General features: G+C 47.6%; 1 protein-coding gene across 2 annotated transcripts in view; it reads left to right on the top strand.

The window, feature by feature from the left end:
* The first annotated feature begins 709 nt into the window (after positions 1-709).
* Pxdn (peroxidasin) overlaps positions 710-25,621 on the top strand; it is a 77,679-nt gene continuing 52,767 nt past the window's right edge. For both annotated transcript variants that reach the window (XM_021178873.3, XM_029484621.2), the window contains exon 1: positions 710-1,026. In XM_021178873.3, the coding sequence (XP_021034532.1) occupies positions 836-1,026 (191 nt within the window). In that variant the 5' untranslated portion in view covers positions 710-835. The remainder of the gene's footprint in view (positions 1,027-25,621) is intronic.

Raw genomic sequence — 25,621 nt, forward strand, 5'->3', positions numbered from 1 at the left:
TATAAAGTGTCAGCATTCAGCCTTGCAGAGTACACACTGATGTTAACCTCAGGGCTTCCCTTGGCTTAATGCTGTCCACAAAAAAGCCATCTGAGGTGGCCACAGGTGTTCTTCATCTTCCCCACAAGGGTTCCTGATTGGCGGTGAATGTTGGAGACCTCAGGACTCCCTCCCGAGGGAGCTTCTACTTCTGCAGCACAGTTTTCCTACAAGCTGTGCACTGGGGGGTGGGGAGGTTGCTGTGCCTCAGTTTCTGAAGTAGGAACGAGGAAACTAGAGATAGATGTTTTTGTGTGGGAACAGTGGTGGGCACGGAGGCAAAAGAGGCAGAGCCGCGAAAGCTCACTTCCTAGAACACAACAAAATTTGTAAGTATTCAAAAAAGGTATCACCAGCAACAAAACCCTTGGATACAGGGAGAAAGGATGATTAAGGGATGTGGGGTAACTTTGTTGTGGTGCTGCAGTTTTTAAAGCAGAATCAGGGATCCAATCTCTGTCCCAAGCGACACCTCTGCACCTCTAGGAGCCCCCCACAGTGGAGTCTGTGTGCACTGGTCCTGCAGTTCAAGGAGGCCCTGCTGCACCTCAGAGAAGGGTCGCTAGGTTCAGACACCAAGGCCCTGGTGATTGCCCAACCCCCGCCCTCTGCGAAGCTAAGAGGGGGCGGAGCCACGCGCATGTGCACAGCTGGCGCCCCCTCCCCGCCCCCCGCGCACAGCTGGGACGTGGGCCGGGGACCGGAGGGCTCAGTTGGGAGCCGGGCGGTGGACGCGCCCGCCGAGGCCTCCTCCGCTGCTGTCCACGCGTGCCAGCTCCTGTCCACGCCGTCTGCCATGGCCGTGCGCCCCACGCGCCGCTGTCTGCTGGCGCTCGTGCTGTGCTTTGCCTGGTGGGACATGGCGGTGGTCGCCTCGAAGCAAGGGGCAGGCTGTCCAAGCCGCTGCCTGTGCTTCCGTACCACCGTGCGCTGCATGCATCTGTTGCTGGAGGCCGTGCCCGCCGTGGCGCCGCAGACCTCCATCCTGTGAGTGCGGCCCGGGGGGTGCTGGGGTCCGCGGGACGTGCGATTCAGGGGGATCGAGGGGCGTGGGTAGCTTGGGGGACAGGGGTAATGGTTTGGAGAGGTGGGGTATCCCGGCGTCCGGCGCAGGGTGTGCTGGGCCTTTTGTCCGTCCTGGCTAGGACGCCAGGGGCGGACCTGAGCGCTTAGCGCGCGGCCTGGGGAGCCGCCTTTGTTCAAACTCGGAATCTCCCGCTGGACCGGGAAGTAGTAGGGAGTCGCCAGGGAAAGCCCCGCGCGTCTCTCGAACCCTCCCCGCCTGGCCTCCCCTCCGGTGTCTTCTCAACTTTTTCTCCACTCGGGGTTCCTTTCCCTCTCTCTTCTCTAACGCGCAGGCCTGGGGTTGGGTCGTCCCTCCTCCGACCCCTTCTTCCTCCATCAGTGTACCTGCCCCCCTTTCTCCTTCTGGAAGGAGGCCCACCCCACATCACCCTGCGCCAAGGAAACCTCTTTTGCAGATTCTGGGTCCCGCGGCGCCACAGCGCCAAGTGTACTCCCATCGGCTTCTGCGCTGGAGCCTTCAAGTTCGCTAGGTGTCCTGGGGACTCTTTTGGGCGCAGCCCTTGTAAGGAGCTTTTTCTTTGCTTGGAAGAAGCTTGGCGTTCCAGGTGCCATGGAGGGGCCACCACCGTGCGGGTGGCCAAGTTCTAAGAAGCTCGGGGGCTCTCGCTGTTTCTACTCAGTTGGTCAGTTTCGCAGACGTCCTCCACTTCCTGACTTTCACCTGGAGTTGTGCTTTCCGCCTTCACTGAAAGCCCCCAGATCTGAAGGAATCCCAGTGCTGCAGAGTTGGCTGCAGGCCTCTGTGTGTTCTGAGATTTGGTTCTGTGAAGGCAGGCATGCGTTTAGGGGCCAACTGTAATTCAGGGTCCTGCAGCTGCACTTCTGCATTCCAAAAAGAGTTTTCACTTTTTTTTGGTGGCTGGGCTGGAGGACTTTGGCATCTCTGAGGATGCCTGCGAAAGTTATAAAAATCTGAGGGAACTATTCAAGGAGTGGGCGGTCGGTCAGTGTTCTCACTTCTAAAAGTGCATGGGTGTCCTACTTCCTCCGGGGGAGATTGTGCGGGCCGCACGGCCAGTCTGGGGTGGGAATGCCTAGCCTAGTCCTCTGGAGAGCTAAATAAGGCTTCCATTCCAGAGGATGTGGATGGTCAGCCAAGGCTGCATCTGAGAGGACAGACAGTGTGCTGTAAAGCAGTAAACTTTTTAAACTGGGCCAGAGCGGAACGTCTCCAAATACAGAGAATTTCTGTAGTGACTCAATGGCCAAAACTTGGACCCTAGAGCCATTTCTCACATCTGGGCAAAGTCAAATTCTCAGACTGTGTGTTCTCAATTCTTAATTGCTTTCTGCAGCAGTGTTTTTACATGAGTGCTGTAGAACCCAGCAGGAGTCCCCCACTCTGCCTTGTATGCTACCATGCCACATAAAAATGTAGGGGGGTGGGGGATGAGCTTAGTGGTTAAAGAGGCCTGCAGCAAAGCTTGACGACCTGAGCCCGATTCTTAAGGCCCACATGGTGGCAGGAAAGACCTGACTCCTTCCTGCAAGTTGCCCTCTGACTTCCAGATGCATGCCACACGCCCCTCCCTCCCTCCTTCCTCCCCTCATATACAGGAATAAACTTTTTAAAAAGTAATTTAAAAAATTAAATGCAGCAAGGGGTGTATAAGGTTTCCAGAGAAACACCAGAGATGCTGTTTGAAAGATTTCCCCAGAAGGTATGTGTGCCGAAATTCAAACTTTGTACTTTTATGGATGTCTGAAGTTTCCTGAAAGGTTTTGTAACAATAGCACTTGGTATCACTGACTCCAGTGTACCAGGCAAGCACTTGACAGAACTCATGCAAAGTTAGCTTCATTCTGTGTCTGGGTGCAGGCTGGTATGCATCAGGTGGCGCTTTGGGGCAGTCACACACAAAACACTGCTTTCTTTCAGCTTCTCGGCCCACTCCCTGCTCTCATGTACATGTTGATATTTTATATTTTTCTACATAGAAGACAAAGGTATCACTCAGTGGTAGAGAGCTTGCCTTAGCATGGAGGCCCAGAGTTAGATAGAGCCCTCTTTTAAGTACAGCTGAGAAAGGAAACAAAGGAACAATAGTTAAGTAGAAATTGGACATAAAAGATGTTAATTTGCAACCTCCCATTCCCCAAGTCAGTGGAATCACTGCTTGTTGCCTAAGAGCCCCACCCCCTACTCAACCTCTTCGAAGACCAAATCCAGTTCTTCCCTTCCCCAATGTTTCATACTTATGTTTTGACCTGAGAGAATGCCAGATTGTTTGGGGCTTCACAGTGGTCTTAGGTTAGAACTGGCTTTGCTCTCTAGCATCTGGAATTTCATGGTGGTACCCTGCACTTCTCTCTGTAGCTTGGAAGGCTGGTAGGAAGGCTGGTAGAAACAACTGCCTGGTACCCTGGCCTTCTTGGGGAAGTAGCCTTTAAAAGGCAGCACTGGGTTCTTCTGTACGCACTGGGTATCTCACCTGACAGCCTGACTGCTCCTTTCACATCCTTTTCTGTCCCCTGAAGCCTCTGTTATTGAGGTTATGGGAACTGAGCCTGAAAAAAATAACATCTGTTGGGCATTTCAGGGCACTCCAGTGCCAGGGAGTTGTTATAGACTGGTGGTGTGGCAGAAGCCCTGGTACAGGAAGGACCAAAGCTATGAATTTGGGAGAGCTCTGGATTCCATGCATAGGCTCCAAAGCAGTCAGGGCCTGGCCTCCTAGGCCTCTGTCAGTCTGTCAGAAGCCTGGAGCTTGTGCTTAGTTTCTGATTGCTTCTAATGTGTTTGGACTTGTGACATAGTCTAGACTAGCTATTTTAGTCGACCTTGTAGGCTAACAGCTTTCCCGAAGGTTTCATGTTCAGGTGTGCCAGGCCTATGTGGGATGGAGGAAGTTGCAGAGCTCTGGTAGCCAGCACTTGCTGACTCGTGCACATGGGTGAAATTCCCAAATAATGTTGTTACTGAGACACCAAGAGGCACCCATAGGTATGGAGATGGATTTTGTTGTCCGGCATACCTTGTCCTGTTTGTCAGAGCTGTTCACAGTTTGTCATCTACCAGCACTGTTTGTCATCTACCAGCACCATTATCTCCAAATAAGGTGCCTACGAGAGAGCAGCTTCCTCCAGACTCCCCATGCAGACTCAGTCACCTTCCCCCTGGGAGCACGATCACCCTTGCCTGAAGACTGGAGAAGAGCCTGGGGTAGTGTTCAGCAGGCTCTCCATTCCTAGCATTGCCAGGAGTGTATGAACTTCACAGGAAGTTCCCTGGCTCCTGACCGGGTCCTGGGGACACCCTTGGCTCTGGTTTCTTAGCATGTGCTCTCTTCAAGACGGTCACAACAGGAGAGCTCATGACCCTGGTCTCAGAGCCGAAGGATGCGCAGATGTGTGAGCCTGATGTTTCGTTCCACTGTTCACAGCTCAACCAAGGCCTGTGAAGATGCTGCTCATTCTGGGTTCTCGGGGTACTGGCCTAAGAGGAGAACCCTCAGTGTCCATCCAGGGCTCAGTTAGGCCTGTGTCATACATTGAGACCATTGGGATGCTCTTTAGGGTTGCATTCTGTTGGGATAAATTGCCTCTGTGCATGATCTTGGATGTTTGTAAGGAAGATGCTCCTGTGAGGGAGCCATGTTGGTTTAGTCCGTCTATCTCTGCTGTGCCAAATTTTTTAACATCCAAGAAGTGGTGTGAAGTGAGTCTGTCTGCCTGGGACCCTGGCAGCTCTGACTGGAAGTTTGGTTTGATCCTAATGAAGCTACCTTCCTGTAGTTTTCTTCCCATGGACCACTTGGCTTCCTTGTCTGTTAGTCGACTCCATTGGTGGTAAGTGGGAGCTGTGGGAAGAGCCTTGTTTGAGCTCAGTTTGCTTCCACTCCATGTCTCCAGTCTGTGTTCTCCAATATGTGGACCAGAACCCGAGGAGGAGTCTGGGGGTTGGGGTGGAATAGCTGAAGTTTTTGGATGTTGGGCAGACTGGAGAAGAGGTGTTCTCTACACAGATCTGAGCCCCACCATCCGCAGATAGGCCTGATGTGTATCTACAAGTGTGGGAGTTGGAGAGTCACTATGAATTGCTGGTTCCCATTGACAGACCAGGTTCTTTTCATGTCCTGTTGGAGAAATTGGCCTTTTCCTTTGCACTTGGCAATAAGGGGAAATGAAAACAGATTCAAATAGATAAAAGTAAGCTCAGGCTGTTCTGGAGCTAGGAAGTCAGGACTGTAGGCCTGGAGCTAGAGATTTCTTAGGAGCCAGGAAATTTAGGAAATGAAGAGGCATCTGCAGGCTGCTGGCCTGGACTGCCACTCAGGGAGACCTCTTCTTGAATTTCACAATATCCAGGACACCGTCTTGTTTTTACAGTGACAGTTTTGTGGGCTTTGTGGTGCTGGAGAGAATTACTTATTTAAAATATCATTGTTTTAATGGATTCAGTTTAAGAGCAGTTTAACTTTCATGTGGGGCTTAAGAAGCTGGGACTCTGTCTTAGTTACTGTTCTGTTGCTGTGGCTAAAACAACATAACTGAAGTAATTTATACAAGAGTTTATTTGGGCTCATGGTTCCAGAGGGATACGAATCCATCATGGCAGGAAGACGAGGTAGCAGAATCAGAAAGTTGAGCGCTCACATCCTTATCTGCAAACATAAAGCAAGGAAGACAAACTGGAAGTAGGCAAGAATCATAACTGAGAAACATACTTCTTGCAAGGCCACACCTCTTTTTTTTTTTTTTTTTTTCGAGACAGGGTTTCTCTGGGTAGCCCTGGCTGTCCTGGAACTCACTTTGTAGACCAGGCTGGCCTTGAACTCAGAAATCCGCCTGCCTCTGCCTCCCGAGTGCTGGGATTAAAGGCGTGCACCACCACACCCGGCGGCCACCTCTTAAACCACCTCAAACAGTTCTACCTATTGGAGGCCAAGGATTCAAATACTGGAGCCTACAAGGGACATTCTTATTAAACCACACTGATGACTCTTTTGTGGGTGGGTTGGTTAGTTAGTCTCTGTGAGCCAGGAGTCCTTGGGACCAGGGTGGGGCTGTTTCTTTACTAAATTCTGGATACCATATACTCACCACATGCACCTAACACACCAAGTATGTGGAAATACTTGAGGAGCATTTTAATTCCCTAGTATCCTAGAACTGGCTCTGTAGACCAGACTGACCTCGAACTCACAGGCATCCATCTACGTCTGCCTCCCGAGTGCTGGGACCAGAGGTGTGTGCCCATCACCGTCTTGTAGGAATGCTTTCTTGTTGCTTGAAATGACGCTGGTGATGGTTTAACATATTTCAAAGTTGGTAATTCTAATGCTTTGTGCCTTTTCATCTTGGTGTTTGTTTTGAGAATCAGGAGCCCTGTGTCGTCATGTCCTACCCTATGTGTTAGATCTAGTTTTATTTCTGGGCCTGGGACAAATACCCTGATCAAAACCAACTTTGAGGGAGAAGTAGTTTATCTGACTTACAATTATAGAGCATTAAGCCGTTACTAAGGAAAGTCAAGAAGAAACCCTAGGCAGGAATTTGAAGGAGGCCTCCTTGACATTATTACAGACCAAGGAACTCACTTCATGGACAAGGAAGTGTGGCAGGAGCTACAGAGGGTGTTGATGACTGGGCAGCAGGCAGGCCTTAAACTTAGCTAGCTTTCTAGCTGGCTAGTTTTATGTTCACTTGATACAAAGTACTGCTTTTGGGAACCCAGCTGAGAAGATGTCCCCATCATATTGGTCTACCTGTATGTGCTTTCTGTAGGTACCTATGGATGCTGGAGGTCTATACTGAATGCCTTCCTCAATCTCTCTTTTATTTTCTTGAGGCAGAATCGCTCACTGAACCCAGAGCTCACTGATTTAGCTAGGTTGGCTGTCCAGAAAGCCCCAGGGATAGTCGTCTGTGCTTCTTGAGCACTGAGATGACAGACCTGGACTGCTGTGGGTGACTTTTTATGTGGGTGCTAGGGATCTGAGCTCAGGTCCTCACTCATGCTCAGCCAGCACTCTAAAGTGAGTGAGTGAGCAACTGAGCTTCCCTCCAGCACCATAGTATGTTTTAAAATAGAACCTAGATATCATGAACCTGACCTTTTTTGAGGACTGGGTAATTGTGTCCCACAGTCAACCCCAGTTTTGCTCTACTGATTAGATAAGCCACAGGAAGTCTAAAAGTCAGATGCCTTCTTCCCCAGCCTGTGCATCTCACTATTCAAGACTTAGGAGGCAGCACTGGCAGCAGGCTTCTGTCTTAGACCAATTACTATTAACCCTTTGGGTCCCTGTGACTTTGCTGTGTGGTGGATACAAATGGACACTATTCACCTTGGTCCAGTGTGAGTGAGGCCTTTGAACCATGTGGGTGCTTCCATTCATGTTGGTGGAGGTGAGCTGCCAGGCTTGGCTCTGCACTCTGCAGCTCCCTACAGTCTTTTTGTTCTCCTTCTGGGGTGTTCTGGTGTTTCTGGCATCTTTTCTGCAGGTTTTGGCTGCCTCTGTCTCTCCGGACTCCTGGTATTCTCTTCTTTCTCAAGCAGTTTGCTGGATCGGTTGCATGGTTACTGCGTTTGCTCTCTGTCTCTCCAGGTTCACCTCCAGCTTTGATGGAGGTACATACCATGGAAATAGTTGCCCACACATTATCCTTTTCTGGTTGTTTACTGATGGGAGAGTCTCACCTGTCACTCCATCTCCTTTGAGATTTTTTCTTCTTCTTCTTCTTTAAATTCTTTTGCTGCAAGGGGTGTGATCAAAAGAAGGAGTGCTCAGAATAAACTGCTGAGTTCACCATGTTCACATGTTGAGATTTTTTTTTTTTTTTTGAGAAAATGTTGAAGCAACTCAACTGTGGTGTTTTCCATTTGTCTTTGAAGCATTTAGCCTGAAGTACTCTGAGGAGGAACGACAGGGTCCTGGTGTATTAGACCATGTGAATTACCCACACAGATGCTCTTGGCTGGACCGCTTCCTGTTGGAAATTCTGCTTAAAGCCAGGGTTACCAACAACAGCCTGTGGGTAGCCTGCCTGTTACAGCTTGAGGTTTTGGGACAAGCCAGGACGGGGGCTCACATTTTGTCTGTGGCTGCCTGCTAACCACAGAGGCAGAATAGAGAAGGTATCACTAGCTAGAAGTGTTTACCATCTGGCTCGTTCGCTTCCACCATGTTGGGTGTAAGCTCACAGATGTCTCCTCTCAATCCTGAACCTGTCTCTTCCATAGCCTCAAGGCTGTAAACAGAGAGATAAGAGAAGGGGGTGCTGCTGAAGATGGCCCACAATGCTAAGTTTTCTTAAGTGAAGCCACACCTCTGCTCACTGTTTTGGTGGGGTGGCCATGTGCTTTACCCTGCTTTGTGAGTCCAGCGCAGTGGATCAGACATGTAATTATAAAGTGGCTTCAAGCAGCTCATGTTCCCCAGCCATGGCGTCTTTAGATTCCCTTTCCCTGCCTGACTTTCTGTTCTGTGTACTTGACAGGGAGCTATGTTCTGAACAATGTTCTCTTCTCAGAGGTGTTCACCAGCATGGAGTATGAGTCCCTACATTTCCATGTACTGTGATTTAGGGGAGATTTTACCCTCACCCCTAAGAGGAAAGTAGGAAATACTACTATTAATCAAAGTAGTCTTAAGACCCCCTTCCCAGGAGAAGCACTGTGATGTGCACTGCTTGGGGGTTCACAGCGGCCTGTTCATGAGTGATATATGCTTATCTGTGCTAAAGGGTCAGTGGTCTCAGTGCTGGTCCCTACTTGAGTCCTTATAACAGGATGGCTGACCAGCCATTTACATAGTGTGAGTTCTCCAAGGGATGAGAGCGGTGGCTCCTATCTTGATTGCTTTCAGGTAATTGTGAAAACGATGGGTGACGTGGTAAAGGACGAGAACAGAGAAACACAGACTAAATACTTAGTCCTCAGGTTCAGACCATCAGATTCTCGGGACCAGGAGTCAGCTGCATTTCTAAGCAAGTTTGGCTTCTGGTATGACCATACATCTTAGGCCACAGTGTGCTAAGGATGTGAGGTTGCAGGCCGCTTAAGTTCTTGTCCTCTGGCTGGGGACCTTCAGCCCTTCCTGTTTATCTACTGTAGCTCTAACACTGCATATAAACTTGCAAGGTCTTAGGAAATCCACCCCTTAATATCTTCCCTAGGGTCTCTGAAGCAGTCATCTCTGGGAGGAGTTTGGTTCAACAAACAAACATTATTAAATTGGCCTTTCCTGCTGGAGAGGGCTGAACAGCAGTCTTCACAAGTTGTGCTAGGAGTTATGAAACTAACCCTCTAACCCACTGACCAATCTTATTTTTAGACAGTATTTAAAATGTTTTTTTGCAAATAATACATTTTTGTATTAAAAATATTTTAAATACAGATAAAACAAAACAGACAGCTTATATTCAATCATTAGATCAGATTCACATTTATACAAATGTCTCCTTATATGCCTAGGTGTACATTGACATGTATGCCTGTTATGTTTGTTTTCAAAAATTATGGCATGATATATTTCCAGTTCTATAATGTACTTTTTTTTTTTTTTTTTTTTTTTGACAGGGTTTCTCTGTATAGCCCTGGCTGTCCTGGAACTCACTCTGTAGACCAGACTGGCCTTGAACTCAGAAATCCGTCTGCCTCTGTCTCCTGAGTGCTGGGATTAAAGGTGTGCCCCACCACGCCCGGCTTCTATAATGTACTTATGCTTTGGCATTTGCCTACATGACTATACTGTGCGCGCAAGTGTGTGTGTGAGTGTGTGTATATATTTTATAAGTGTCCATGAATGTTATGTCTCTGTATGTGTATGTTTTGTCTTTGTGTATATGTCTGTGTGTATGATCTATGTTTTGTGTATGTGTATGGTATGTCTGTGTGTATGTTATCTTTGTGTTGTATGTAGTGTGTGTATGTAGTATATGTTATGTGTGTGTCTCTGTGTTTTGTATGTTATGTATGTGTGTGGTGTATGCTATGTGTGTGCGATACATTATGTATGTGTGTGTGAGAGATACATTATGTGTGTGTGTCTCTGTGCGTGTGATGTATGTTATGTGTGTGTGGAGTATGTTGTGTTTGTGTGTATCTGTGTTTTACATGTTATGTGCATATGTGCACAGAGGCCAGAGATTGATATGAAGCATCCTTCTTGCTTGCCTGCCTTCTATCTTTTGAAAGCGGACCTCTCACTGAAGTTTGAGCTCACTGGTTGGCGAGACTGGCTGGCCAGTGAGCTGTGGGGATCCTTTTTTCTCTGCCTCCCAGGGCTGCTGAGGTTACTGACATCCAATGCATCCCTACTGCTGCACATTCAAACTCAGGACCTCATGCTTGCATGGCAAGCACTTCACTCAGTCAGCCCTCTACCCAGTCCACATACTTGCTCTGACCATGTGTCTACTGGGTAATTGGAAGTCATTGTTTATAGACAGATAGATAGATGAGATAGATGTATAGATGATAGATAGATAGATAGATAGATAGATAGATAGATAGATAGATAAGTTGATTTGTGGTTTAAATGAGAATCTCCCTTATTGACGCATATGGTTGGTCTACACTTTCTTGGAAAGGAACAGGAGGTATAGCTTTATTGGAGATAGGAGCAAAATTGCAAGGCTTCAAAGGCCTCTTACCATTCCCAGGATGTTCTCTGCCTCCTGCTTGTCGATCAAGATTTTAGCTCTCAGTTGCTGTCTAAGTAAGTGCCCCCTGTCGTGCCTTCTCTTCTCCATCATAGACTCTCTAACCCTGTGGAACCATAAACCCAATTCAACTCTTTCATGGGTTGTTTGGTCATGGTGTTTTATAACAGCAAATAAAAAGTAACTAATATGCACACAGATGCACACACTCACAGTTGCATACACACATACACACAGTGGTAGGAATTGAATCCAGGACGTTAAGCTGCACGGACAGACCTTACCCTCAGGCTTGTCTTGTCATTGTTAATGAACATAGTATTTGCTTCTGTGAAATCACAAAGTTTAACCAAATTCTTATTACAGACTACTGCTTTCTCTCTCTCTCTCTCTCTCTCTCTCTCTCTCTCTCTCTCTCTCTCCCTCCCTCCCTCCCTCCCTCCCTCCCTCCCTCCCTCTCTCTCACCTAAATAATACTTATAAAATACTCAGTGTACAGTTTCTGTGTGTATTTGTCTGGGTTATTTTTAGAGTATGCTTCTGTAATCTTCTGTGTGGCTTTGTTCTGTGTGGCATTTGATGTGGTCCTGCCTGTTTTCTCCCTTGTCATAGCTTTGGTGAGAAGAGATGAACCTGTTAGCATTGATCACTCGGCTCCTATAGGGCTGCACAAGTCCCATCGAGGCAAGCCTATGACAGGGTGACAGTAAGGTGCAGAGGGGACAGTCCCAGAACTGGTAATGAGACTGAGTTGGAACCTGCGTTTTTGTGGGGTGACTACATTTTTATTACCATGGTTGGCTTTCTTTCCTGGTGCTTTGATATTCAGAGAACTTTTAGAGCAATTGAGGGTTTGCATCTCTCATTAAACTCTTGACTTTGTTTTTAAGATGGATTATTTCTGTATAGTCCTGGAGGGCCTGGAACTCAACACGTGACTCAGAGTAGCTTGCATTCTCAGCAGTCCTCCTGCCTCAGACTTCTGAGTGTCAGGTTACAGACACACATCATCATACCTAGGCTCTCAGAATTCTTTGGACAGCTGTCTTTATTCCGAATTCTGATAGGTCCTGTTCTATGGCTGTTTCTGGGCAGGTCAGAGGTGAGAACCTACATTTAAAAAGCCTGATCTTGTGTCCTCTGGTCCCCAGGCTCTGTTGATGACTGGTTCTCAGTGTTCCTGGTAGGTATGTCCAAGATACTGAATAAGGAGGACTAACAGATAAAATACAGGGGGAAGTTCCTGCAGTCTCTTGTCACAGCCTTATTGCCAGGATCTACAGATAACATTAGTTTGCATATGTTACAGTGTGAAAGTGTGTCCTGTGTGCATTTCATCTATTAACCATGTACTGGTGGCTCCGAGCCCTGCAACACATTCCTGAATGGAACCAACAGGCCTCCATCTGATGCGCTGTCTTGTCTGCAAGGCCCATCACAGCTGCCTGTTTTGAGACCAGGGCACATACCAACATCCTGCTCAGTTGGGAATGTTTTAACAGCAAAATCAACAATACAGAGTACAAACCCACCAAAGCTGTGAAACTCACCAAAGCAGACCTCAGAAGAGACACCATAAGGGCTGGCACAAGAAGGCCACCTGTCCATCGTCCTCATTTGGGACAAATGTCTCAGGCGCCTCAGATTTTCCACTATTCTGCACCTGTCTACAGCTGATGGCTGAACTCCAAATATTGGCTTTGGGGTAACATTTCACAGAGATGGAATCTGCAAACAGCCATCTTCTTGAATTCTAGGAAGGAACACTGTCCCTAACTCAGAGGATCTGACCTAAAGTGAGATACTGGTACAAGATTAAAGGACTCTTGACCCAAAGTGAGGTGCTGCTGGAGCTGGGACTCCTAGACCAGCAGGCCGGCCTCTGTACAGCCACTCCCAGCAGTCCCATAGGTATTTGGGCTCAGGGGAACAACCTGGGACTCTGCCTCAGTCAGTGTCGGATGAGGGCAGGACAGCTCTGTGCAAAGCAGTAAGAGGCTTAAGTTTCTTAGGGGAGATCATATCTTGACCCTTGAGAATACAACCATCTTAAAGTTGTTCGGTTTCTCTACTCTTACAGAGAATACATGGTGTGGAGGTACAGTGTACAAAGGTGTGTGTGTGTGTGTGTGTGTGTGTGTGTGTGAGCTAGGTGACTTGGTGTTAAAGATGTAGTGGTCTGGCAGGAGACCCACTCCCTGGAGCATTCATGTGATGGGTTAGGGCTGGATCGTGGGAAACGTGAGGACCTGGATATGGAAGCCAGGCTCACAAGGTTGGCTCAGGAAGGCCCTGTCAGAGAATACTGGTCAGGATGTGCTGATGGTTCTGTTGGTGAGTGGGCTATGAACTTTCAGGGCTGAATCCTCTCTTTCATATGTTGACTTTAGTGGACACAGAGGGGCTGTAATGCAAACAGGAAATTGCCTGAGTATAGTTTTCCATGTGTGCTTCCATGGTTTTTTTTCTAACAAGCCAAAACAGATGTTTAAGAAACATCTAATTTTTCCTTTTGAGGGCGGGACATGAAAATACCCTGAGACTGTGGGGCCGTTCCCAAAGCCACTTTTTAAAATTTCACAAACAACTTACCTTTTTCAAAGACACTTCAGACCTAATGTTAGTCACTCACTAAGAAGAAAGGACAGCAAGAGTGGAAAGTCAGACTTACTGTGAGCAGGCTGTCGGGAGAGATGGGATTTTGATTTAGCAATAATTGAACTCAGGCTAATACAGTCTCTTTTTTAATTAGACCATTGACACTCAGGAAGATTTCTTCGCATAGAAACTGTGGAGGGCTGAGGATGTAGCACATTGGAGAAGTACCTACCTCAAATGTAGGAAGCCCTAAGTCCAACCCCCAGCCATGATACATAGAGTGGCTATGGTGCTTCATGTCTCTGATCCCAGAACTCAGTAGGAGCTGACATTCAAGCTTATTCTTGGCTGCATCAAAGGTTTGAGATCAGCCTGGGCTACACTTAACCCTGTCTCAAACAAAACAAACCAACCAAGTCATAGGAAAGAAGCATGCCTTGCGGATATAATGTGAGAGACGGCATTGTGTTTCTCCAGTGGAAAACAAAGACTGCAGTGTGTCGGAAGTCCTTGTCATTAAAGCCATGGCCCTCCTCTTCCTAGTCACCACTGGCCTGCCTTTAGGGAGTAAGATTAGGCTCGTTGCTTCCTGGAGTGAAACAAATGTTTCTCAAGACCTATAACCAAAAGAGCTGCACTTTTTAACTTTTAAAAATAGCAATGAAAAGAGATTCATGGTCGCCGTTGTTGCTTTCTCAAATGTGTGGGATGTTTGTATTGGCATAGCAACAAGTTGATCAGAATTAGCCTGTTGTTTTTCATTATACAATCCTCTTGAATCAGTGTCTGGGTCATCCCCTGTATTCTGCCCTCCCACCTACCCATCTGTCTATACACCCAGCTATCCACCCACTCAGCCAACCACTCATCCAGTCTCGTTTACCCACGCATCCACCCATCTACTCATATATATATATATATATATATATATATATATATATATATAGCCACTTATCCACTCATTCATCCATCCATCCACTCATGCGTTTGCCTACCCACCCTCCTATCTGTCCACCAATTCATCTGCCCCCACCCACATCAGCTCACCCTTTCTTACTGACTGACAAAGGGAGTCCCGTGTGTGTCAGGTGCTGGTATGTGCATGCGTGCCCTGTGGTCAGGCACTTGCTGTAGGGGAAGGGCTCAAGCCAGTGGTATCAGAAGATGCAGCCATGTTTCCTATTTGCTACCTCCCACAATGGTATAAGAACAGGGCTGATAATTAGGCGGAGCTTGTGGACTCTTGTGGAAGAGGGGGAGGAAGGATTGGAGACCAGAGAGGCCAGAGAGGTCAAGGACACCACAAGAAAACCTACAGAATCAGCTAACCTGGGCCCATGGGGTGCCAGTCCCAGACTGCTTCCTCTTCCTGAATAACGAGGATGCAGGTAGTCCCTCTGGTACACAGAACCTCTTACTTTAGCATTTCTACTTGGTGTATGTGTTAGTGGATTCCATTTCACTCTTGCTTCCTCCAACCTCAGGGAAGCAGCAAAGATCCGCCGGGGTCAAGAAGCCTGGGGTCAGCTCTTCCTTGGGTACGGTGCATGCGGGCCAGTGGCCTTCTGTTAGCCAGGCGGCTGCCTGACTCCTGGATGGCTGCCCAGTGGGATAACATGATTTATCCATCTACTTGGCTGCACCCAGAGTGTTCTGGTCTCTGTGCAGAGCAACCTTGGTTAACCCGCTCAATTGTTTAGATAATGATGTTTTTGGTACACTACTATATCCACTGTGTAAGAGGAAAGGTGGCCCTTCACCTCACTGCCTGCCTCTCTGTCTATGATGGTGGGTTTCGTGTGTCACTGCAGTTAGATCACAGCTCCCATATATGTGGTCTTATATCCTGGATGCCTCTGTTTAGGGGGTTTAGATGAGACGGAGATTAAATCAGTAGTCTGTGAGCAAGGCAGAGTTGCCCCCAAAACTTTATGGACTTTGTGCAGTCAGTTCTTTAATAGAGCAGAAATAGGTCTCCCATGAGCAGGAGCTGACAGCCTGTGAACTTAACCCAGGTTCACATAGCTTCTCTTATAGGCAGGCAGGCCTGTTTTCCGACTTTCAGACTTTTGGATCTCTTCCCCTCTGTGTTCACAGCATCCTCTTAAGACCCCTGACTAACAGTGTCTGTGTGGTCTGTTGCATGAGTCTGATCCCTCTAGGTCATAGGTGACTGGATCTGGTTGGGTGCTGACTTAAGCTAGCTAGAATCCGATGCACGAGGAGGATCGCATGGAGATAGCTATTACCGTCACGCTTAGGAGACCTATGTTGTCTCCTCAGAACTTGAGCCAAGAAGTATCAAGGGAAGGAACAGATCTTAAGGAGGTGTGGGGGAGAGGTAACCGAGTACATGCATCATAAGAGCATCAGAGGGCAGGGCATGGGGAGAGGGCCAGTAAGAACAGACGGAAAATACCATAACAAAACCTATTACTTAGTATGCTAATTAAAAAAAAAGAAAGAAAGAAATTGTTTTGAAAAAGGAAGTGGCAGCCTGTGGCAAGAGCCAAAGACCAGGCTGTGTCAGTAGAGTCCAGAGGAGGGCGGGGGGGGGGGGGGCGTAGGAGAAGAGGAAAGTGCTCCTGGCAGTGGGTGGTGAGACCCTGGAGAGCTGCCAGCTGGGGGACTTCCTGAGGGGAGTCAGTGGGCAGCCACCTCTGCCCTGTTCAGCACCAGGAGTCTCGAGTCCTGGAAAGAGGTGAATTCCCGGCTACTGCTTGACTGAACAGGGAAGGAAGGTCATTCTTAGTACAGGAACAAGGCCATTGATAAAAGGCCATCTTAAAAGTACTTTAATTAAGAAAACTTGCTAATCCTGGATCTATAATCCACAAGGCATACACACTCAGTTTTTGTTTTTGATTTTCCTGGGCATCTTTTTAAAAGTATTTTCTCAAGTTTTTTCAAGTCTTTTCTAAAGGGAAACCTGTAATACCCATGCCTTTGTCTTTTCCTTCACCATGCTTTCTCTGTGGGTGTGCAGGGGGTTTGTTTGTTTGTCTCCATGTCCAGTTCGGTGTGTTTCCTTGTGTACACTATGTATGCCTGAGTTCGAGCTCATTCTTAGCTGAGTGTTTCTGCCAGTCTAGTTTTCTTCATTCGCCTCTATGCTAATGCTGAGATCTCATTGTTTACTGAAGAGCAATTCTGAGGCTTGTAGCAGGTCCCCTGTCGACCTCATCCTTGCTCACCTGAGGGTGTCTGCTATCTTCTTGAGCCCTCTGATGCAATCCCCACCGCAGACCCTGGAAGCATTGATCTTAGTCTCATTTTCCAGCCACAGAAGCAAATCGTGGGAGGGCTCTACTGGGGTTTAGGAGGGACAGAATTGAGTTTGCCATTACACAGACCAGAGCTGGAAAGCCGCCTTCCCACAGAATACAGGAGAACCAGGGGCCTCTGAAATCTCATACCCTGAACAGTGAGTCACTCCTGCGTCCCAGGAGGGGAAGACACCACCACTGCACTGAGGCCTGTTCTTTGAATTAGAAGATGCAGTCACTCAGCACCTGTGTCCTGTTTTCATAACAGGAAGACTTGTCCAGGCCTCCTCCAGCCTCAGCAGAGGCTCCCTTCGCCCAGTGCTGGAACTCGGAGTGCGTGACTGCTAGGAATGGGTCCTCTGTTGCTGTTGTTTGCTTGGCTGGTTCCGATTAGGAAGATGTCTGTCTGGCTATGTTTTTACCGCCACACTTACTTGGAAATGATGGGTTTCATGCTCTATCGGGTGTTGGTTTTTCCTACCTCCCTGTTTGCTTAGAATAAGATCTTGAGCCCTTCTCTCTCCTGATTTGGGTTGTTGTTTTCACTGTTGACCCTCAAATGGGGGGCGGGGTGTCTGGAAGAGAATACAATGCCCTTGACAGAAGTCTACAAGTACAGCATTCTGGCCAATTATTCAGGAGGAAGGAAGAATACTGACTTCAATTTTCAGCATTCATGGGAGATGTTTGGGGTTTGTCCCCAGGGAAACAATATGCATGGACTAGCGCATTTGAATTGTTTATTCATGAGTTGTAGCAGAAGGCTTTGCAGTGACTGTGTTTGCAAGTAGCCTGAAAAACCTCGCTGTAGTAAACAAAAGCTAGAAATGCATCACACTTCTGGGCCCAGCAGTTGGCCAGGCCTGCAGCATGCAAGCAGTGCGTCCTGTGTCCTAACTCTCTGGGTCCTAAGGACAATTTGAGCCTGGTTTCATCCACCTAAGCATTTCCACTTTTAAGTGACTGAAAAATTTCACAAGAGTTTTATGAACTTGGCATCCAGTGTGGCCAGTGTTAGTTCATTGGTTAGTGAATCGTAGACCTGGTAGCAGACACAGTGGGGAGACACTGACCCTAAGAGACTCAATGGCCCAAAGCTCTTCCACAAGCAGATCTTTCTCCCTGTTCAGCATTCCTGGGCCCTGTATTTGTTTCATTTCCTGTTGCTATGAAAAATATTCTGACAAAAGACACACATGGGAGAAAGGACTTAGCTCACAGTTCCAGGGTTCCAGTCCATCACTTCAGGGAGATCAAGGCAGCAGGACAGTGAGGAGCAGCGAGAAAGGGGGTGCCTGTGTGTTTGTCAGTGGCTCAGCTTGGCTTTTCTTTTATACGGTCTCAACCCAGGGAGCAATGCCACATGGTTTTGGTCTGGGCTTTTCCAAATCCATTTATATAAATCCCCCACAGAGATGCCTACAGGACAGGTGGTCTGTACAGTCCCACGTCTTTCCAGATGATATTAGGTTGGGTCAAACGGACAACTAAAACCACCCAGCTTCCCATGGGGTGCATGTGGACCTGCAGCTGTCTCTGTAGCATGCATGCTCTCTAGAGCTCCATGCTTGCAGCCTTGGCTTGAACAGGTATCACCATGGATCCAGCCCTGCTCACCTAGTTACCCAGATCTCTTGGGGAGCTGCTCAGTTAACCAGTTGTGGGAGAGCCTCACTACTGGGTTTTGTAGGTTCCGTGCCCTCTTCCTCTTCAATAAGCAGCGAAGCATAGCTGAGCAGAGCTCCTGTTGGGCACCTCTTTCTCTTGCACCCTGATTACCCTTTCCCAGAGCAGCCTTTGTCTGTGAACTTGCATGGGTAGCATTTGAAGAGGTAAGGAAACTAGAAGTGAACACACACGAGTGCCCATAGCATCTTGTCACGTGTGTTGCTCAGACCCTGCTGTATTTTCTAGAGGAGTCGGCATCCGGATGAGTTAGAGCTGAGCTGACCTAGCACACTGACTTTCCCAGAACAAGCCTGTGCTCAGCTGTTGACTGTGTGTTCACACATGATTGCCCTGGAAGAGCAGACTGGATGGGACATGGGCATGTCTGGCACTCCCCCGTTTGGTGCTTTAGGAAGGAGCTCTTGGCTTGTTAAAAGCTGTGGCTTCTATCCCAGGAAACAGTCCGGGCTTTGAAACAATTGTTGTGTTTCTTCAGCCATCTCCCACCCCCATCTTCATAAGTCAAGTTGCTCTTGTGTCTGACACTTTCTTTATTTCTTAAGTGAGGAGGAAGTGATGAACTAGACAGACACATAAGAGAGTGAGAGACAGACAAACAGACATGGGGGCAGGGAACTCTCAGAGGCCATCCTCCTAAGGCCCTGGATAATAGGTCCCTTTGAGGTACTCCCAAATATATTCTCCTCTACAACCACCTAGTACAGTGTGGTAGAGTAGTAGAGTAGGTAGCAACTCATCACCCTGAGCTTTGGACTTGGTCAGAGAACTTGAGGGAGGTCTCTCTGCTCTATGATAAAAAGTCAAATTACATTCTTCAAACTCTCTGGAGACTTAGATTGTCATCCCCCCTGCGACCCCCCCCCCCCCAAATACCCTGTATCAGAGTTTATATGGGAAAACCATCTGTGAAGAACAAAGCAGACACTGGGGTGACTTTTCTGGCCGCCATGTTACTGTGTGCACGCATGCAAGTGCTGAGCCTCTGCTCATTGCAGGCATGGCTGTTTCCTATGGGCACAGGGAGAATGTTTAGCCCCTCTGAGCTTTGCATTCATTTATGAATGGTGTGTGTGTGGCTTTCTAAGTATGACATTTGGTATAAAGTCTCACAGAGTTATGTTTGTGGAGACAAGATGTCTGCAGATCCATTTTGGGCATTTGGGGTAACTAACATCGCTAGAGGGCAAAGTGGTTTCTTAGGAGTTTTGTGTTTAGAAGGTAGGTAGAGTCTGTTGTAGAGGTTGTTGCAGTACCCAGGATGTGTGGCTGCTTTGACCTCAGAGGCTTACCTCTTGGCTTTGTGCAGTCATCCCTGGCCAGTGTCCTTATTTGCAAGTACAATCCTGTTTTGGGTCCTTTGGATGATGGTGAGCAAGACTTGTGAGAACCCATCTGTACAAGTGGGGTCTTCATAAGAGCCCATGTGCATAGTTAGTGTGTCAACAGGGAACCAGCGGAGACACAGGCCAGGACCCAGCTTTGTGCTTCTCAGCGTGTCATTTGTTATAGGGGATCTATGGCACTTTTAATTTTAGTAACTCTGATAAAGGGGAAAATTTTATGGTTGGGAAAATATGCCAAAGGATCTGTGGATACCTGAATGCTGAGCAGGGTCCGTAAAGGCCTCTGGAGGCTGGAACCATGAGGTAAGAGAAGTGAGGTGAAATTCACTAGCTGCTCTTGTGCTGTGCGTTAAAGTTGTGCCCTGGGCCATGGGGATGTCAGGAAAGCTAGCAGAGCTAGCTAGTGACCCGCCCAGCCGCTGAGTGAGTGATATCTTTGATTGTTGTAAAAAGTTCCCGTTACCTCCATCTCAGCAGCAGAACTCAACAGCAGTTCCCATGCTACCTCGATTTCCCCTAAACAGTTGGTTCAGTGTTGTTCTGGATCTGCTGATTTTTGTACCTGAGCAGCCTCCCTTTCTGTGCTGCCTGCTGGGATACTCAGTCAGACTTTACCCTCAGCACCCATGTGGCCAGCCCTTTGTGTGTGTGCTCCGTACTGCCCTAATGATCACAAGAGAGTCACAAACAAGGATGTTAATCAGTCTACGGCCTGTCAGGAAATCACCTTGTGACTTTGTTAGTCATTGTGTACAACCAATATGACAAGTGCTCTCTCTCTCTTTCCTCTCTCTCTCTCTCTCTCTCCCTCTCTCTCTCTCTCTCTCTCTCTCTCTCTCTCTCTCTCTCTCTCTCTCTCATTATTTTAGTTAGGCTATATCATTAATGCGTTTCATTTTCACACAATACATAAAATCACTATATATTTTTATTTTTGAACCTGTATGTATGCATGTTTTTGTGTGTAGGTGCACACATCATGTGCGTTTCAGTGCAGGTCGGAAGATAACCTTGGACGCCGGTCCTCAGGTGCCTTTCACTTATTATTTAAGGCAGGGTCTCTTCTGAGTCTGGAACCTTGCCAAGTACACTACAAATGTACCCATTGTCCTTGACTTTTTACATGGTTCTCTGGATAGAACTTGGGGTCTGTACACTTGCTTTACCAATTGACCCGTCTCCCCAGCTTTGCATATTTTTCATCTGGGCTGCATACATATCAGTCTGGAGCTTTATTGGTTACTTTTGTGTTATTTCTACAAAATTGTGTGACAGTCATAAGAGAGGACAGGTTTATTTTGACTCACAGTCTCAGAGAGCAGGGATCTCCAGATCATGGTGTCAGAAAATATAGTCCGTCATTCCAAAAAGGGCAGAAATCATGGTTTCAGGGGATACAGTCCATTCTGGCAGGGAAGACCTGGCTCACGGACTCAGAGAGGTTCAGTCCGTCATTGCAAGGAGGGCATAACAGCAGGGCCGTATTGTAGAGGTTCCTCATGTCACATGGACTGTGAAACAGCAAAGGCTTTGGAAACAGGGGTGGGCTCTAAGCCCTTGCCTTTTGTAACCTATTTCTTCCAGTCAGACTTCAACCCCTAAAAGTTCCAGATCTTCCCAAAATAATGCCACCATCCTAGGAACAAATGTTCAAAATGTAAGCTTTGGGGGTGCTTCAGATGTGGGGGTTAATTCAGAGCCATTCCTATGGGTAACTCAACAACAGTACTGTCAATTCAAGCTCAGCATGGCCAGCTGTGGCTGCCACACAGCTTGACGTGGTAGTGCTTCATTTATGGGAAGAACCATTTTCTGGTCAAGGTGAATGCAGGTCTGTGTTTCCCTCAAGGATGCTGTCGGGGATATGAGAGCCCCAGGCTAGAGACACGGGATCTCAGAACAGCACTTGGCATCACATAACATTGTTTGCCCCACCTGTATCCCTTGTGGTGATGCAGGCAGATAGAGCTAGTTATAGGAGAGGAACATTGAGCCTTGGGACATCACTGCTTCCATAGAGAATGGTAGACAGTCTGTTCTTGGCAGAGAAGTGATGCTGCCCCATCCTTCAGGGTTGCATATTACAAATGCAACGCAGAAGAATGGCTCAGATCAGTGGGAGCCTGAGTCTTGCATCCTTTCAGGAACATACATCTACCTAGGCTTGGACTTAGGAGCACTGGCAAGCCTCTTCCCACAGCACAGCCATAGCTTTCTCAGACCAGGAACTATTGCTGGGACAGGACCAATCTCTGCTGTCAAAGTGTGGAAAGGTGTCTCTAGAGCCCCACTCTCTGTCCTGACGCCCAGATACATGACTGTCACTTTATTCTGGGCTCCCCAGCTGGAAATCAGAGATCTCAGTGCTTCTCCATTGCCCATGCTCTCCCGACACTGTTCTCTCAGCGCTGGTGTGGAGACTCCTCTCTTCAGGGTGGTTCTGTCAGTGTTGACTGTTGAACAGACAGCGCCCCCCCCCCCTTTTTTCATGATGCCAAAGTCATGTCTGATCCTCATACCTGACTGTGCCCTTCCTTAGCTCATGGCTTATGTTACTTTGGGAAGGAGCTTGGGTTTCACCTCCTGGTGAGCAGTACCATGCCTTGTACTACTGATTAGAGCTGAGTACTGGATGTCCTAGGACAATGAGATGGATAAACAAGCATGTGTGTGGATACGATTGACATTGCCTCCTAATGTAACTGGTCTATCGTCAGGACAGAAGAGAGATGGGAGGGATGGGGTGGTTAGGCAAGGGCAAAGATCACTGGAGCTTAGTGATGGAGTCCTCCAGTGGACTGGCAGGTCAGAGATGAGGTCCATGCAGCTGAGAGGAAGGTGAGGAACTCTTCCATCACCCTAGCTCCATGAGCCTTATCCTCTGGCAGAAAGCAAGACACATTTTCCTCCCACTGAGCTTCTGATTGGAACCATGTAGAGACAGAGGATGAGCCTTTCTTTAAACAGTCCACGCCTTGGAAGTTCTCAGCAGGACAGGGAATCCAAAGCAAATATTAGCTACTGAGTTTACACACAGCAGAGATGGGAAGATAACTTGAGAAGGGCCATTCTTCCCAGACTAGAAGGCTGGGTGTGCCCCCCTTGTTCCCAGGACAAGGTTCATTGTTCTGGCTGGGGCAGGGTTCTGATGAGGGTTCCTGGGTCATTTCCATCCCCAGGCTTTGTAGGAGCTTCAGCAGCCCTAGGAGTAGTCTCAGTTGTTGGTCAGGGTACTGGTTATTCTCAGGCACGGAGTCCCCATGTCCCTTCTATAATCTTCTTGGGGGTAAACTGGCAGACGGTTGCTTTGTGCACATGGACACAATTTATTTCCCTAGAATTTTGACAAAGGACACAAAACCTTTGTTTCCCTGCTGTATATGACACAGAGTCTTCCCTTGCCATACCCAGGTATCCTATCTGGTGTAGAGGTGCCCCTCTGTGGGTGTGGGGCTCGCTCTTGTTTGCTCCACTGTAGAAATCTGGCAACACTGCCAGGAGACAGAATCTGGAGAGACCCGGATGTGTGGTGTGTTATCTACAAGGCAGAGAAGCCTGCTGTTAAAGTAGAAGTGTCTTTGGTGACTTGTATTTGCCAACTTAATGTTTGAAAGACTTGGCTAATGCAGCTGGGGTTACTTAACAATGCATCTTCAAAAAACTTTTCAGCCATAAGGAATGAAGTTCTGTCCTTTGCAGAAAAATGGATGCAGCAGGAGTTAGTCATATTGAGTAAATGAAGTCAGCCCCAGGAAGACAAATAATGCATGTTTCTCCCATTTGTGGGCCCTGGACTTTATAGATACAAAAAATAATGTGTAGAGGTGACATAAAAATTGAAGTAAACTATTTAACATGACAAAAGGGACTACTGTAGCAGGGAGAGGAGAAAGGAGGCTTGTAGTGTTATGTATCAGGGTTATGTTCAGAGGACTCTGTGCACACAATATAAATGCCTCTGTATAACTGTATAATAGGTAATGAAACAAAGAAACATACTTGGCTCATTAGTATGCAGTTTTACTTTTGTCTTTAATAAATGGTAAAAATTCTATGTAGGCTAAATATTGTTTTAAATACATTTTCTTATGGTTTACCATCAAATAAGAAAAAAAAACCCACCTTAATTGGATTTATCTGTTTAATGTTCAGGAGTGACTTGGGGTGCCTGGGGGGCTGTGTTTTCCACAGTTCTCCCTTAACTTGTTCCCCGAAAGACTTGCTAGGACATGATGGAAGCCTAGCTGGACTCAAGGGTTCCGATAACCTGGAGTCGAAGGTTTGGATGCAAACCCTTGCCTGGGAATAGTGGGTGCTGGACTAATTGAAAGTGAATGGCTCATAGTTTAAAGTTGTTTTCTAAAGCACTGACAGTGCAATTTTGAAAATGTTGGCTGTTAAAAACCATCACCAAGACCCCAAACCTAAAACAAGCAGCTCATATAAGCAGGGTTCGGTCCACCAGCTCCTTTCATACTTGGGGGGGGTGTCCAGATTTTAAGCCTTTAAAAATGTTGCTGGATGTTTAGTGTTTGGATTTTTGTTCTAAGAACAAGATCTATTTTATTGTTTGTTTCTTTATTTTATTTACTGTATAAGTACATGTATCACTGCCTGTGTGTGCATACATGTGTGTTGCTTTGGGGATGAACTTAGGTTGGCTGGCTTGGTAGCAAACACTTGCCAGCCCAGCTCTCCCATTAGCCCAGTTGTGTGTTTTGTAAGCTCACTCTTGAAGGCACATCACGGAGCTCTTCTCTTAGAGCCGAGCTGCATGACCTTACCATGTCAATATGCCTGAGCATGTCAGCAGGGCTTCAGCACAGTGCTTGCACACATGGAAGTTCTGCTAAGCTGAGGCAAGATTGCACACTTGGGCTTCTCTCTGCTACAGAGCCACAGAACCCCAGAAGTGTATGTCAAGTCACAGTGGGATTCATCCAGGACCCTGACAGGATTTTTCTTTTTCTTTCTTTCCTTTTCTTTTATTATTTGAGATAGAGTTTTGCTACGTAGCCCTAGCTGGTCTGGACTTCACTGTGTAAGTTAAGATGGCTACCAACTTACAGATATCATCCCACTTCTGCCTCCACAGTGCAGGCATTAAATGCATGCACCATTACACTGGGCCTAACATGGCTCTTGTCACAGCTTTTGAGACTGCACCCAGCTTTTCCAAAACTAATACAGCTATAAGGAGTTCACTTGGTGCATAGTGAAGAATGCTTCTGGACCAAGACAGCCAGTGCCAGGCCCTGGAACCAGGAGTTGTGTTTGATTGCTGGATGAGGGAGACCTATGTGTGTTGGGGAGACTAAGAGGGAGGTAGGAAGGCCTTGCTGCTTTACCTTCTTAGCAACACTTGTGGCAGTCATTGAACGGGGTGATTCCACCAGTGATTCTGACTTCATTAGGCCCGAGGGTCCCACCAGTTGTTAGAGGAACACTCTTCACAAGATAGGAAGTGCAGTCAGATTAGAGGGTGGAGGGTGGAGCTGGAGCTGGAGGGACAGATGGTGCAGGAGGTGAAGTAGATGTGAAGTCTAGTTACACCTTCCTGTAGCTAGACAGGGCATCTGAGATGCCACCCTCAAAGTCACATGCTGAGCTAATAGGAAAGGATGTCCCTTGGGGGTGGGGGTGGGGGCAGAGGTAGGGGATTGTCAGTCACAATGTGTTTTAGTTAGGGTTTCCATTCCTGGGAAGAGACCATGACCAAGACGACTCTTATAAAGGACAACATTTAATTGGGGCTGGCCCTCATCATCAAGGCAGGAGCATGGCAGCTTCCAGGCAGGCATGGTGCAGTAGAAGCTGCAACAGCTTGTTCCAAAGGCAAACAGAAGACTGACTTCCACGTGGTTAGTAGAAGTTCTCAAAGCCTACCCCCACAATGACACACTTCCTCCAACAAGGCCACACCTCCTGATAGTGCCACTCCCTGGTGCAAGCGTATTCAAAGCACCACACAGTGTCAAACATTCTCCTCCT

This window comes from Mus caroli, unplaced genomic scaffold (genome assembly GCF_978045245.1).
Source record: "Mus caroli unplaced genomic scaffold, Mus_caroli_1 scaffold_14, whole genome shotgun sequence".
Lineage (NCBI taxonomy): Eukaryota > Metazoa > Chordata > Mammalia > Rodentia > Muridae > Mus > Mus caroli.